This window comes from Lepisma saccharinum, chromosome 30 (genome assembly GCF_977018435.1).
Source record: "Lepisma saccharinum chromosome 30, izLepSacc3.1, whole genome shotgun sequence".
Taxonomy (NCBI): Eukaryota; Metazoa; Arthropoda; class Insecta; order Zygentoma; family Lepismatidae; genus Lepisma; species Lepisma saccharinum.
The window spans coordinates 18,841,302-18,856,497 of record NC_139258.1 but is presented as its reverse complement, the minus strand read 5'-3'; the positions used below and the strand labels follow the sequence as shown (position 1 = coordinate 18,856,497).

Genomic DNA, 15,196 nt, shown 5'->3' with positions numbered 1-15,196 from the left:
GTTTCATGCACTTGGGTTACTGGCATGTAATGCAAGTCAGCCTTATATCAACTGCTACACTATTTTAATGTTTTTCTTTGGTTTTGTACCCTGTAGGTTTTTCAGTGTATGGTTTTATTCTCTTTCAGCACTTTTAATAATGTTTCAAGTAGGAATGAGCAGAGGCACATATTTTTGGTAAATAAAAAAGCAAAATTTCAGTACAAAAACTGAGTCAATTTCAGGTTCAAAAGTAGTAAATAAAATTAAATTTCGCTGTTATAGCAGCGAGAAAGCGGTGTATATAAAATGACAGTTTGGTTTTAATAATGTGAATGTAATCCCAAATTTGATTTAAAAACTGCACTTACTACACCAAATAAACATATCCCTTCTAAAAGCACAATTATGTAGTTACCAGAATATCAAGTTTATTCCTGTATAAAAGGGGTTCATTTTTGCTTCTCAAATATTTAAAACAGAATTAATTACTTTTCCATGAATTGCATAACTTGCAGGATAATTCAAACTTCAGAAAGTGTCACGTCTGTAAATAAACTAAATTTCGTGTTTAAGAGTCTATTTCGCATTTTGCAGTTCATTTCGCATTATTTCGTAACAAAACAGGGTAGGAAAATGCACCTTACACCTTTGAGAAACGTGAAAAATTAACATTGCAATGTGTTATTTCATGTTTTCGTCAAGAACGAAATATACATGCCTCTAAGAATGAGCTAATAATATTTTGAACCGATGTTGATACTCTTGCCAATTGATGCTTGAAAATTGTAACAATTAAAAGTTGTTCAAAACACTAATTAATATTAGCATTAATATAAAGTAATAGATATTAGTATTGATATTAGTGTAGGTATTGCATTTTAATGACAAGCATCAGTTTATCAATTTTGCTTCAAAATAGCCAAGAATTACATCAGAATATTAAAATACCATTTATGTAATCACAAAATATAGTTTTTGCATGCAAATTTGTGCAAAGTAAATCAAACTTTTGAGTTTTGCACAATTTTAAGAATAATTGGACATTGAACTGTCATGCAGCAGTTTTGCAGAACCTGCAAAAGACCAAAATGCCAGAATAGTCTCAGCAGACATCAGTAAAAATCCAATTGATGCTTTGATACCAGTGCATCAACATTGTTACACCAGGAAATATGATCTGTTTCATGAAAGAGCACCTATCTGTGGATGAACATATCAAGAGAACTGTAATGTGTATTTAATAACATACTTTATTTCTTGGCAGGCTGTTTCAAACAGTGACATCCTAAACACCGTTGCTCAGGGATCAAGTGCAGGTGAACTCTCCTTCGTACATGCAAATCAACTCTTGCTCAACGTTGATAGTGAAAAGACATTGAAGTGTAACAGACAGGTAAGAGTGAATGTAACGCATCTTGGGCATTAATGTTCAAATAGGAAGGGTTTTAATTTATAGCACAAACACAATTGAATTCTCCCCTTACACAAAAATATAAAAATTCTGTGTGTGCAAAAACTTACATTATTTGCTTATTGAGAATGCAATTGAATGACTTCTTTTGTAACAGTTCAAGTATAACATGATCACTCTTGCCCATAATCATATTTCTTGATTTTTGATTGGTTCACCAGATATCAGTTGATTATGTGGTGATATTCCTTTTTATCAGTTTGCAATTGTCTTTAAAATTAGTTGCCACAGTTAGTTGGCCTGGCCTTTATTTGTATTTAGTGTTGGACAGTTTCAAAAGATTTCATAGTTTTTTTAATCAGCTCCGTTGGTTGTTTTTTGTAACACTTGTGTAAAAATATTGTTATGTCCTGATTCCTTGATTTTTGAGAAGAGTCCTGATTATGGCATTTGTTTGCTCTTTTCAATTGTTCACTTTTTCTCTTCTGGATGATGGTTTTACATATATAGTGTTGGTTGGCATCATATGCACAATGCATATGTGGAGAAAGTGAATACTGCAGTTATGTATGAATTAGAATGAATGCAGTTGTAACCAATAGTGCATTGTCATACATAGGAAATTGTTCAAGGAAGGATGGAAATTGAAAATTTGGGTCCTTAGGGCTCAGGTGGACCTTTAGCCGCATTCAGCACAATTGTTTTAGTGGTTTTTCAAAAGGAGAGGAAAAAACAATGATATTCCAAAATCTCTTTCACTGTTTGTCTAGCTATTATCAATAGTTTAATAGACTTGCGTAGACATAAAACTATTGAGAATATGTAGGCAACAGTGAAATAAAAACCACATAAAGATTCACACAAGTGGGATTCTAATTATATGTAATTTTTCAGATTTGGAAATATCAACAGTTTTTCGAAATGAGAGGAAAATTCAAAGGTTCAACCGAGCCTTAAATATGACTTGGTGGAAAATTCAAAGGTTCAACCGAGCCTTAAATGGGACTTAGTGGAAAATTCAAAGGTTCAACTGAGCCTTAAATGGGACTTGGTGGAAAATTCAAAGGTTCAACCGAGCCTTAAATGGGACTTGGTGGAAAATTCAAATGTTCAACCGAGCCTTAAATGGGACTTGGTGGAAAATTCAAAGATTCAACGGAGCCTTAAATGGGACTTGGTGGAAAATTCAAAGGTTCAACCGAGCCTTAAATGGGACTTGGTGGAAAATGCAAAGGTTCAACCGAGCCTTAAATGGGACTTGGTGGAAAATGCAAAGGTTCAACTGAGCCTTAAATGGGACTTGGTGTAAAAATCAAAGGTTCAACCGAGCCTTAAATGGGACTTGGTGTAAAAATCAAAGGTTCAACCGAGCCTTAAATGGGACTTGGTGTAAAAATCGAAGGTTCAACCGAGCCTTAAATGGGACTTGGTGGAAAATTCAAAGGTTCAACTGAGCCTTAAATGGGACTTGGTGGAAAATTCAAAGGTTCAACCGAGCCTTAAATGGGACTTGTTTGAAAATTCAAAGGTTCAACCGAGCCTTAAATGGGACTTGGTGAAATCATGTTTATGTGTCATCAGAAAAATAAAATGGTTTAAGAGATAAGATAAATAAGCCATAAAAGAAACAATAAGAAATGAGAGTGAGCAAACAAGCAAGCATAAGAGATAATTTTCCCCTTCGTCTGGAGGATGGCAAGTAGCTAGTCTTGCCCTCTGCAGGTGCCCAAGTATCAGCCAATTCTTATGAGAGTACCAATTAACCTGCCCCATCCCTATCATATTCCATAAACATACATTGTCATTTTTTTTGTTTCCTATCTTTAACGTTAACATTATTTTTTATCTTCAGATTGCTTGGTATACCATGTTCAAGGATTTTGAAGATGACGCAGAAAACAAAGTTAAAGAGGATGAGGTTGCGGAAGATATTAAAGTATTGATAAACAATAACAGCAGTGACTTAAGCTACTGTAGTTTCTCAGAAGCTGATGTGGACAATGAAAAGAACAGTTCAGAAATTTTTACTGCCAAACCACGGAAGTACAAAGACATTGCCAAAAGATTTGGTTTAATATTTTGTGATACCCCTATGGTAAGTTTCAATGATTAGCAATGGAACTCCAATTTTACGTTCCCCAGTTATACATTTTCCCACATTATACATTCAATCCTGATGGTCCCAACATAGCAAAATGTTATAAAATTTTCCTTGATTTTACAATTTCCCACATTTTGAGTTTTTATTAGTTTGGTCCCCTGAAAAATGTGAAATTGAGGTTCCACTGTAATAACAAATTAAAATTATAATCAAGTAAAAATTAGCTAATTCATGTTACTTTTCTATTTCTATGAACTTTTATCCTCTTGTCTAAAATTAGTGAATCTAAAAGTTGTGTACAACAGTTTTTCCTGTAGTTTTGCAAATGTAAATGAGGATGCTTACACTAAAAGAACACAAATTTTAGAGTTTTTTAAAATAAAATGTCAAAGATGTTTGAAATTAGGTTGGACGAAACAACAAGAAAGTGAATAAGGTTATATAATACTGAAATACTAAATGTAATTAAAGGATTGTGGACAAAGGTTGGTGTGGATACATTTAAGATATTATATCCCCACCCCAGAGGTATATAAAAAGCTCGTTATTCACTAAAAACTTGCACAATTAACCTATTCTCATGTTAAAAAATGTTAAGAAACTAAAAAACCTGTGTATATCACTATATACAACTTGCAGGTATGGCCTTTCCTGCTCAACAGTCGTTTAACATGTGAATAACGAGCTTTTATATACGTATGAGGCAGGGATATAATATCTTAAATGTATCCACACCAACCCTCGTCCACAATATTTTTATTACATTTCGACGTAGTACTATGTTAACCTCTTAACTGGGTAATTTCCTCGTCGAAAGCCCAATCTGCCCTGGGAATTTTTGTTGATAAATTGATGAATTTCGTAAACCAATATTTGAGTTAATATTTGTGTGCTCCATGGCATACCATTTAGGTACTGTTTATTCTTTTATTGGTCCTTCTTGTACTTTTTACAATATGCGAAATTTACAACTACAATATATCTCGGATTTCCTCAGCAGGAAAAACACGCCGTCGCTTCCGATTTGCCTGAGCCATTATTGCATACGCGATAGAACTGAACGTCGGGCTGTGTTCGTTGCTTCCCGCTAACTCTAACGGTTACAACAGTCTGGAAGTCAGAGCCATCTGGTGAAACAAAGAAGAAAGTAATTGTACGAAGTATCTCGTCATACACAACAGATATCAGCAGTAAGAACATGAGAACGTAGTATCCCGTCATGCCCATTATAAATCAGTAGAGCCAGAACGGAGTATTACGTCATACCCAGTTAAGAGGTTAAGTACCTAGTTTTTTCATACGAACCTGAAGAAGGGGATAGTTAGTCTCCGAAACGTAGTTCTAAAGAAAGGAAAGTAGGAACAACTCGCATACGTAAGTACAGATTCTAACGTTAATTTTTTAAGTACGGAGAAACTAGTACTCACTTTTATCCACGTAGCTGTTTTTCTTCTTTTTCGATTAATTTCTGTGGCCACTGACACCATCCTCGTTGGAACTTGCTGTTGCTTGGCGTGCGTCTTTTTTTCTTAGTTCTCTGTTTGCTGCTAGGTGCGCTATTGTTAACTGTGCATCTGGGTTTGTGTCGTCTGCTATTTCCGGGCGTTAACTTTTGTAGTAGGGGAATCCAAGTGTGGTGCGCTTGCCCGGTATCGATGTTTAGCTTGTGCGGGAAGTGCATTATGGCGTGTGTTTCCTTAATTTTGGTGTACGAGCATGTGGGCAGTGTGTTTGACATGAACCTTTTGAATTTTATTGCTATTGTATTTGATATGTTTAGCAAGACCAGTAGTGGGTTGGGCTTTTTTCGCATCTGCTAGGTGCTGTTGGATTCTTTCATTGACAGATCTGATGGACCTCCCGATGTACTGAGCTTTGCATTCACACTCTGCATCGTATACACCTGGATACTGAACTGCAAAATCTATATTCATGCCCTGATAATAACTGAATCAACATAATTTCAATAGTTACGGGAGAGAAAAATACTTTTCCTTGGTTCACATATGAGATGAGAGCAGGCATTGTAAAAATAAATATAAATAAACAGCAAGATACAAGATACTTTAAATGTTTGTCTAAGCTTTGAACTCTCATCTCGAAGTCATCATCAGGGCTGGTCGAAGATATGGCGATGAAGACATGGTTGAGTTTCCGATGATGCTACTTGCTGTGTCTGCTGGACTCTGGCATCTAAAGTATTGATTGAGTGATTGATTGATTTGGTGTTTGAAGTCCAATTTATGTACAGTAACGCTAATCGGGACTGGATCTACAGTTTAAAGTGGGATCCGAACCACTATGTGCCTTCACCAGGTATCGAACCCGGAACCCCTTGATTACAAGGCGACAACACTACCACTGCGCCATCGGGGAGGCCTATCTAAAGTATTAGATGTGAATGCAACGGGAAAGACTCTACATAGGCCAATGCAAAAGACCTATCAAGGACAGATTCACAGACCCTGTAGGATCCATGTGCAGGAAAAAATGTTATTTCTGGTTTGCCAAACATATCTCGGAAACCAGCTGCGAATTACTATAGGATTGCATTTCCTTCTTGGTGCATGCTAAAGGAAAATAGAACGGGTTGTTATGAAAGGGGTACGCATGATTAAAAATACAAATAAGCTCAAAGACAATTCATGTGGGATCTTTATTTAACATGGTATAACACAGTAACACTGAAATACCCATCCTCCTCATCCATCAATCGGAACAACTAGGAACTTACAAACACTGTAAGACCTCAACAGCATCTTCTGGCAGACACAGCAAGTAACATCATCTGAACCTCTATCGTGTGCGAGATGGAGTCGAAAGCTTGGATGAACTTTTAGTGTTTCGTATTGTGCTGTTTGTGTTTTGTGTGACTTTTTAACAAGAATGTTGCCTCCCAAGTGATGTAAGAAGCTTTTTAATGTCATGAGAGCAGATGTTTAGGGATTGTGTATGACTTCAGGTATAACAGCAAAGGGATTGAGTAAGAAAACCATGACACACTTTGGAAACAATTCTATCGAACACAGGCATTGTTGAGTTCACAAAAATGAAGACTTGGAAAATCTACATAAGCGCAAATCCAAAAATTCTAGTTGCATTTTGTAACTTGAAACTGCTTAAGGTGACCAACTTTCGGCCATGAATTTCAGGGAGATTTCCAACTTGAATTTAAAATTTTCTGCATTTTTACCATCACGGCATCACTCCAGTAATTTTTTATGGATTGGATAATATTAAATTAATTAAAGGGGGGAACCCCCTGATGAGCCTGCCTCCTCCTGAATACATTCAGGGGTATGCCCTGGTGCCTTTAAATAAAATCCAGGGCGTTAGTTTTCTCTGAATTACGGTTCCCCTATTTATTTATTCACAAACTTTATTTGAGCTTACATGTAAGTTAATACAATATGTTACAAATATAATTATTCCTGGCCTATTCTGGAATCCAGAAATACACACAGTTTGTACTATTTATTATTATTGTATCTTAATTCTAATTTTAAATTGAAATTTGAGATTATGAGCTAAGTATCTGGGTTTAGTTTTGTTTCAGTTATAAAAATGTGTGTTTAGGTTTATTTAGGTTATTCGTAAATGAGGATGTACAACCTCTGACAATAAAGTTCGGTGAATGATCCCGTAAATAGAAAGTAGATACAATATGAATGAAACTTACCTTACTGTCCTTCGAAGTAGTCCCATCCCGCAGCTATGCAACGCTGAGAACGGCTGTATATGTCCTGGAAACTTTTTGAGAAGTCTTCTTTCGGGATGGTGCGCAGGTGCCTCGTCACGTTTCGTTGGATGTCTGGAATATTGTCAAATCTCTTTCCTTTCAACGCAAGTTTGAGGTGTGGGAACAGGAAGAAGTCGGGAGGATTCAGGTCTGGCGAGTATGGTGGATGGTCAATTTGCACCACCCCCTTTTGGGCCAGGAATTATCTGACGATATTGGCTGTGTGAGGGCGAGCATTGTCATGAACCAGAAACCATGAACCTTGTTCTGAGTAGTGGGGTCGAACCCTTTGTACACGTTTCATGAAACGTCTCAAATTTCAACGTACGTAGCAGCATTCAATGTTGTTCCCTCAGGTAGAAATTCCTTGTGGATTATGCCATTACCTTCAAAAAAGGTGATTAGCATCGTTTTCATGCGTGATTTTTCTGCTTTGACCTTTTTCCGACGAGGTGATGCAGGAGAACGCCATTCCATGCTTTGGCGTTTTGTTTCCGGATCGAACCTCACACACCAGGATTCATCCTCAGCAACAATACAGTTCAAGAAATTTGGATTTTCAACCACCATAGTGATAAAATCCTGTGAGGCAAGCACACATGCATGCTTCTGGTCATCAGTCAAGTAATGTGGCACGAGTCGACAACACGTTTTCCTTTTCCCTAATTCTTTGGTGACTATAAGTCGCGCAGATTCACGGACCTTGTCAATGTTTTCGTCTGTGCGAGAGCTTGACGGCCTTCCGCTAAGGGGGTTATCAGAAACACTATCCTGTCCTTCTCGAAAACGGCCGAACCACTCGTAAACACACTTCAAGGACACTGCTTGATCTTCATAAACTGTACTAGCATATCATGGGTTTCTTTCGGTGTCTTGCCAAGCTTAAAACAAAACTTCAAATTGATCCTTTGTTCGTTTATTTTACTGTTATCAGTTTGGAACCGGACACACTAACACTCACTTGGTATAACGCATCTCACACAGACCTCAGTTGACTCACAACTGAACAACGGTGGGTCCACAATGGCGCCACCTGTCGCTACTCGTGTGCAGTGTTTCGTTGCGCCAGTGTTTCCAGGTCGAGTACAGCGACTTCATTCACCGAACTTTATTGTCAGAGGTTGTATGTTCTGTTTAATGAATAAGACATCATTCAAATTACTGTAAATGTCTGTGAGTGACATTTATTGGGTTCTTGAAATTAAGTGAAATTTTGAATGGCTCACTGAACTCTGAATGAGTTGAAATTTTGCAATCGTGTTTGTTAAGAAATATGCAGGAGAAATAGAATGTCAATACGGGAGCCTCGAGGATCAAAAAATAATTAGCTCTAATACAGGAGAAATATGGGAGAGTTGTGTCACACTACAGCTGCTAACAGTGTTGTCCTCTTGCCAGTTTTTCTGCCCTTTTTCAAATAATTTTTAGTATGGTAGTGTATGTAATCCAGTATTATAGCATACGGTTTGAGTAGTTCCATCCCTGATTTAGTCTTTTGCTACTTACAGGATGATTTCAAGAACGGTCCACAAGAACTGAAGAAAGCCATTAGACTCTCGGAGAATATGCAAACTGTGCCTATAGAAATGTTTCCTCTGACTTCTATAAACAAGGTAAGCATGCTTCCTTTCTTTGTACATTCTCTGTGTAACGGTGTCATTTTGTATGATTATTATCTGTAACCAGGGGTAGAAAAAAATAAAATAATTCAGGAGCCAGACTTTTATTTTGGGTGAATATTCCAAGAAAGTCTTGAATCTGACTAACAAAGTTACACATTTTGAAATATGATCTTAAAACATTTAATTTGTTAATTAATACAAGATTGGTTTAAAAGTAGTTAATTCTTGCACCGGCGTGGTCTTTCTGAAGAAGGCTCTGTGAGTAACAGCATGAATAACTGTACTATACATTTTAATATACCGGGTGTCCCAGAAGTCTTTCCCTGATGACAAACTTTATTCATATCCGCTATATGAAATGTAGAGATGTGAAAGTGGTGCCAAAATGTTGGAAAACTAACCAAGTTTATTTGTTGCAGGTTTCAGTAATGTGGCTGTAGTGTAGAAGTGTCAGTGCCAAGGAATCCGGAATTAATGCTCTTGACATCGGGTGGCATCTTTCCATACAATGTTTCTTGGACTTGACAGGATTTGGGAATGAAGATAAATTCCATTTTTTTAAATAACAACTTATTGATGGCAGATATTCTAGACAAAAGAATTCTGTACATTTGAAAGTTCCTCTGGACTGTTATTGGTGACCGGGTCTCGTGATACCAGAGGACATTCTGAGATTTTTCCTGATTTGTGAACATTTCCGGTTTTCTGGGCACTGACACTGCTACACTACAGCAACGTTACTCAAACCTGCAACTAGGGATGTGACGAAGCTGAAAATTTACCGATGCCGATGTACTCACCGATAATTTTTGGAACCGATACCGATTCCGATAAATAAGGTTATTAAACAGAAATGGGATGTTATTTTCTACATGAGAAAAATAAATTTGCTATGTACATTTCTATTGCATATCATATGTATATACATATATATTTTCAAGAGATGCGAATGTACATATGCATTTACAAAAGGTTATGTAAACCTAGAGATTTAACATTAGTACACAAGCAGTTCTTTGAAATGCAAAATTAATTCCTGTTCTGCCAGATTCAACTTCAGAAATACGAGATTTGGAAGCACTTCAGGAAGTAACCTACTTCTTCTCTTATCGCAAATCTGTTCAGCAACACTGAAAACTCAATCACTGAATACTGATGCAGCAGGTATGCTCAAGTATTTTCTCAGCACTTGCTTCAGGTTTGAATACTCATTTTTGAATTACCAATACAAGAGAAGATCCTGGTTCAGCAACGTACTGTTTTATTTCCGATTTATTGTTAGGTTGATTTTCTGAATGAGAGTTTGCAATAATTTCATTACAAAAACTCTACAATAATGACGAATCATAATCAAATTTTCAATAAATCTTACAAAACTAGAATATAAAACTTATTAGAAGGTAAAACTCTAGTATAATCTGTACCGGTTTAAATATCGGATTTTAGCCGATTCCGATGCCGATGTGTCAATTTCGGCCGATTTTCATACATCTGTAATCGGCTTCGGCACATCCCTACCTGCAACAAAAAAACTTGGTTAGTTTTCCAACATTTTGGCACCACTTTCACATCTCTACCTTGCATAAAGTGGATATGAATAAAGTTTGTAATCAGGGAAAGATTTCTGGGACACCCGGTATAACTATACCACAGATTTTAAAATTGAGCTATTAACACTGCAAAAATGTATAATGGCATGTTTACTATTCTCATTTAATGATACACGTGATACAGAAATCATACAAGCATTACAAACACATACTGTACTCATTATTTTAAACAAAATAATGAAAATTTCCATAAATGAACTTGAAGTATTAAAAAGATATATATATATTTATTTTTTAACTGAAAAATTCAGCTGTCAGGTAAAATTTTCGAGGTGCCATAGTGACTGGGTGCCCTGCATTTTTCTATTTCACACCATGTATTGTCAATATAAAAACTGAGGCAAAGTCACAACAAATATTTGTTTCGTCATCCTACTTTTTGGATCAGTCTAGATCCTTCTACAGGGATGGCAGAAAAGACTGTAGAAAAGGTTAAAACATGGCTAAGATACCTTATAAATGCCTGAATCAATTCTGATGCTGGTGTATCTGTATTGGAAAGTTTGGATTAGGATTTGTTTACCGTTGCTGGCTCATACTTTTGTCATTTTGGTCTTTGTGGAGCCTGATTGTGCTGCAAATTATTCAAAATTCAAAGTTTCCATTTATTTTGCATCAGTAGAGGCACATAATTTTGGAAAATTAAAAAAACAAAATTTCGGTACAAAAACCAAGTCAATTTCGGGTTCAAAAGCGGTAAATAAAATAAAATTTCGCTGTTAAAGCGGTGAAAAAACTGATCAAAAGCAGTATATAAAATGACATTTTGGTTTTAAAAAATGTGAATATAATCCCAAATTTGATTGAGAAACTGCACTTACAGCACAAAATAAACATAGCCCTTCTAATAGCACATTCATGTCGCCAGAATATTAAGTTTATTTCTGTATAAAGGAGTCCATTTTTGCTTCTCAAATATTTGCAACAGAATTACCGGTAATCAATTTTCCGTGAATTGCATAACTCACAGGATAATTCTGACTTCGGAAAGTGTTGCATCGTTAAATAAACTCTAAATTTCGTGTTGAAGAGTCTATTTTGCATTTTGCAGTTCATTTCGCATTATTTCGTGACAAAACAGGGTAGGAAAATGCACCTCACACCTTTCAGAAACATGAAAAATTAACATTGCAATGTGTTTTTTCACATTTCGCGTTTTCGTCAAAAACGAAATATGCATGCCCCTATGCATCAGTATTGTGATCACGTAACATGTCTTTTAATATTCAGATCTAATTCTTGAATATTTTAAAGCAAAGCTCGTGGTAAATTGGTGCATGTAATTGGAGTGGAAAACTTATGCACTAATATTAATCAATGTTTTGAACAATCAGCGTTGTTCTGGAAAACAAGGATGTCAGGGAATATTTACATTTTAGTATCTGAATATAAACATTCCAATTTTAAACAACAGATCTTCAAGAATAAGAGGAGTAATCATTTCTTATTTCAGTGTTGCACATTTTTAATTATAACACCATTAAGCCTTGTTTCCATGATTATGAAAAACTAAATATGGTGACCAAGGCAGTAATTTATTGTATTAAAAACATAAACTAAACGTAACGTTTCAACCTTCTAGCAAGGTCTTCATCAGCTTTTGTACTTGATACAGAGTCTGATGAAGACCTTGCTAGAAGGTTGAAACATTACGTTTAGTTTATGTTTTTAATAAAATAAATTACTGCCTTGGTCAGCATATTTAGTTTTTCATACACATTTTTAATGGTTAAATCCTATTAATGTCTTCATTCACTAAGAAATTTCTAAATTTCACGTAAGTAATTTTAAACCATGTTTACCGCATGAATAGCAATATTGAATTTGGCAAATACAGTGAAACCCTGGATTTGTGTTCCAAGATTTTACGTTTTGACTACATTGTACATTCTACCTTCATGGTCCCAATACAGCAAAATGTAATTTTTTTCTCCAGATTTTGCATTTTTCAACAATTAAAATTTTTTGCCGTGGTCCCCAGAATAACGTAAAATTGAGTTTCCATGGTACTTCATTTATTGTTAGTGGTTCATAATGGAATAAAAAAATAATACTATACACATTAACTGTTACATTTACATTACGGCATTTGCATGACATCCTGTTGATATTTTTATTATGCTTTTGTACAGCATTATAGTGCATACTCTTTTGTGAATGTCCCTTTCATCATTTTCATTGCATCACTCATCCTCATCTTTGCGATTAACCAAAAGTGGCAGGAAAGCAAAGTCAAATAAATCAAATCAATCAATTGCACAATATCAATGAAATCAAAACTTTGAATAAAACATTTATTGAGCATGGAGATTGGATTAATAGGTACAATACTATATTTATATATAAGAACATAATATCAAAATATAAATAAATGCAGTAAAACTGGCTCATGTGGCAGTTGTTACAAACAGTACATTCTCCTTGTATTTTTTCACCAACTTCTCACTTGCATAATCAGACCCAATTAAAGGTGTGTTTTCCTAGAGGCGATTGATGCAGTTATCATGAGGTGCCTGTTTCAATGATTTTTATGTAGCTGGTTTCCTGCAGGCGATGATTGCTGGAGTCACTCCAGTCAAGGTGTAGTTGCCAGCATATTGGAACTTTCACAGTTCCTACTAGTATTTTGAAAAGTGTACGGTACATATTACCCCTAAAACTTTCTCGTTTGTACACCCCCTTGGAGTGAGTCTGAGAGTGAGTGAGTGAGTGAATGAATGAATTCTGTCAGCTGAGAAGAGCAAAACATTATTTCATAGTGTTGTAACGTTCTTCAATTTATGCCCTACAACATGCAATATATGAATTCACAGTTGACCCTGTCTTGTTGCCAATTTTACGACCTATTATTTCAATGTGATAAAGACCTTTGAAGCAACAGTGTTTATATTTCATCCTCAAAGTATTTACTGCTGGTCACTACAATGTAGCATTTTTCTCAAATATCATTAAACTTTTTTTTTTTTACTACCTCCTTTGTTGATGATTTTTTTTAATCTATTAGATTGTGTGGAATCCGAACTGGAGGAATTACCTATGGTTAGCTGCTGGCTATCACAGCGGGATTGTGAGAACCACTTGTTTCAAGGGAATTGGTACATCAGATGTGGACTCATTAGTCAACAAAGCTAGGCGTGATTTAAAATCCTAGCAGCAAAAGTTAACGCTTGAGTTTGTGTCATAACATGTGAGAGTTATGGCAACAATGTAAGAAGCAATTAGACAAATATTTTATTGACCCGTTACAGTGCTGTGATTATCCATAATTTTCTACATCAAACTTTATAACTTTATATAGAAAAACTTTTTTTGTGTACAGTTTAGTATTTATTGTGTACTATAGAAAGAGAAACCAAAGATTAGCCATACTCTTGCAAGTTTATTTACTGTGCGTGTGGGTATATATTTTGCTGAATGTTGTTCAGTATTGCAAGACTGCTGAAAAAAAAGTATGATTTGATATAATACTGTACAGGTTATTTGGAACCAGTGTATTTTGCTTCTATTGTGTTCATGGTGAGACCAGATGCTGGTAAATAATTTATATATATATAACTCAGGTTCAGGTACTGGTAATATAATGAAATGCTCTCTTTTGTTTTGGCCATATTCTATCACCAAGAGGCCCTGGGCCCCATTCCCATTTCCGAATATTTATTCCCCTTTCCCCACCCAATTCCTAATGTATGTGTGGATTTTGAAGCCCTGTCAGTATCCAATAAATGGCAGTGTGCATATAATTTAACTTGATAGTGTTAAATTATTACATTTGTAACATAAGATCAATTAGTTACCACAAATGTAGTTCATGCTTCCTCTTAAATGACAGTTTTTTTAAGGGAGAATATTTTGCCTGTAATTTCTAGTATTTTTCACATTGATTACTGGTAAGGGGATTGCGTCAAAGACAGAAATTACAATGTATCAAAGATTTATGTAGTTTTTTTTTAAAAAAAAATACATGTATTTTGTTTACTTGTGTTTTTCATTTGCAACCACTAAACTTGGTTTTTTCACTGCTAATTCATCACAAAATTCTCATATTCGCCATTTCATTATGCCTATTACAGAACACAATAAAATAAATTTAAAGAAAGGAAATTTCGGTTCTTTACAAACCAATAGGTGATTCTGGAAGTATTTTGTATGCTGATGACTGAGATGATATACATTTTTTTCCCATCACGTCAGGATTTTTCTCCACGTCATTAAGTTCAATTAACTCTCTACATTATAATATTGAGTTTTGGACATTTTGTAAAGGAAAATTTTATAAGGGATTTCGAAAATGGAACTTACGTAATCAAAGTTTACAATTTTCATGTCAAAGTATCTTGTAAAGATAGAAGGTGAATGCTTACTATTCTATGTGCATTTATAGTTCAAAATTGGAGGATTTGTATTCTAGAAAACTAATATTTTACCATCATCTAAACAGAGCCATCTATTGAGGAAATGATGGAACTACACATTTTATTGTGAAATAAAGGCAGTTAATATATTGCCATTTTCTGAAAAAACTAGACGTGATGGGTAAAAATGGATAATATTTTTGGAATCAGCATGCTGAAATTATTCAGGCAACAGTCATCTGAGTGTCATCCATGTAGGCGTGTGGCTTAGGCAGGTCTGTCAGCATGTGTACGTTTCGGTCTGTAGATATTGCAGTGTTTCCGTCTTGCATAATAATATACAGAATTATGACTTAGAATTGCAGTTGCATAGAGTGCT

General features: G+C 35.4%; 1 protein-coding gene across 3 annotated transcripts in view; it reads left to right on the top strand.

The window, feature by feature from the left end:
• The window catches only part of LOC145981863 (uncharacterized), a 106,780-nt gene extending 92,347 nt beyond the window's left edge, over positions 1 to 14,433 (top strand). For all 3 annotated transcript variants that reach the window (XM_083115316.1, XM_083115318.1, XM_083115317.1), the window contains exons 26-29: positions 1,247 to 1,375; positions 3,246 to 3,488; positions 8,742 to 8,846; positions 13,470 to 14,433. In XM_083115316.1, coding sequence (XP_082971442.1) covers positions 1,247 to 1,375; positions 3,246 to 3,488; positions 8,742 to 8,846; positions 13,470 to 13,616 — 624 coding nt within the window. In that variant the 3' untranslated portion in view covers positions 13,617 to 14,433. The remainder of the gene's footprint in view (positions 1 to 1,246; positions 1,376 to 3,245; positions 3,489 to 8,741; positions 8,847 to 13,469) is intronic.
• The last annotated feature ends 763 nt before the right edge of the window (positions 14,434 to 15,196 follow it).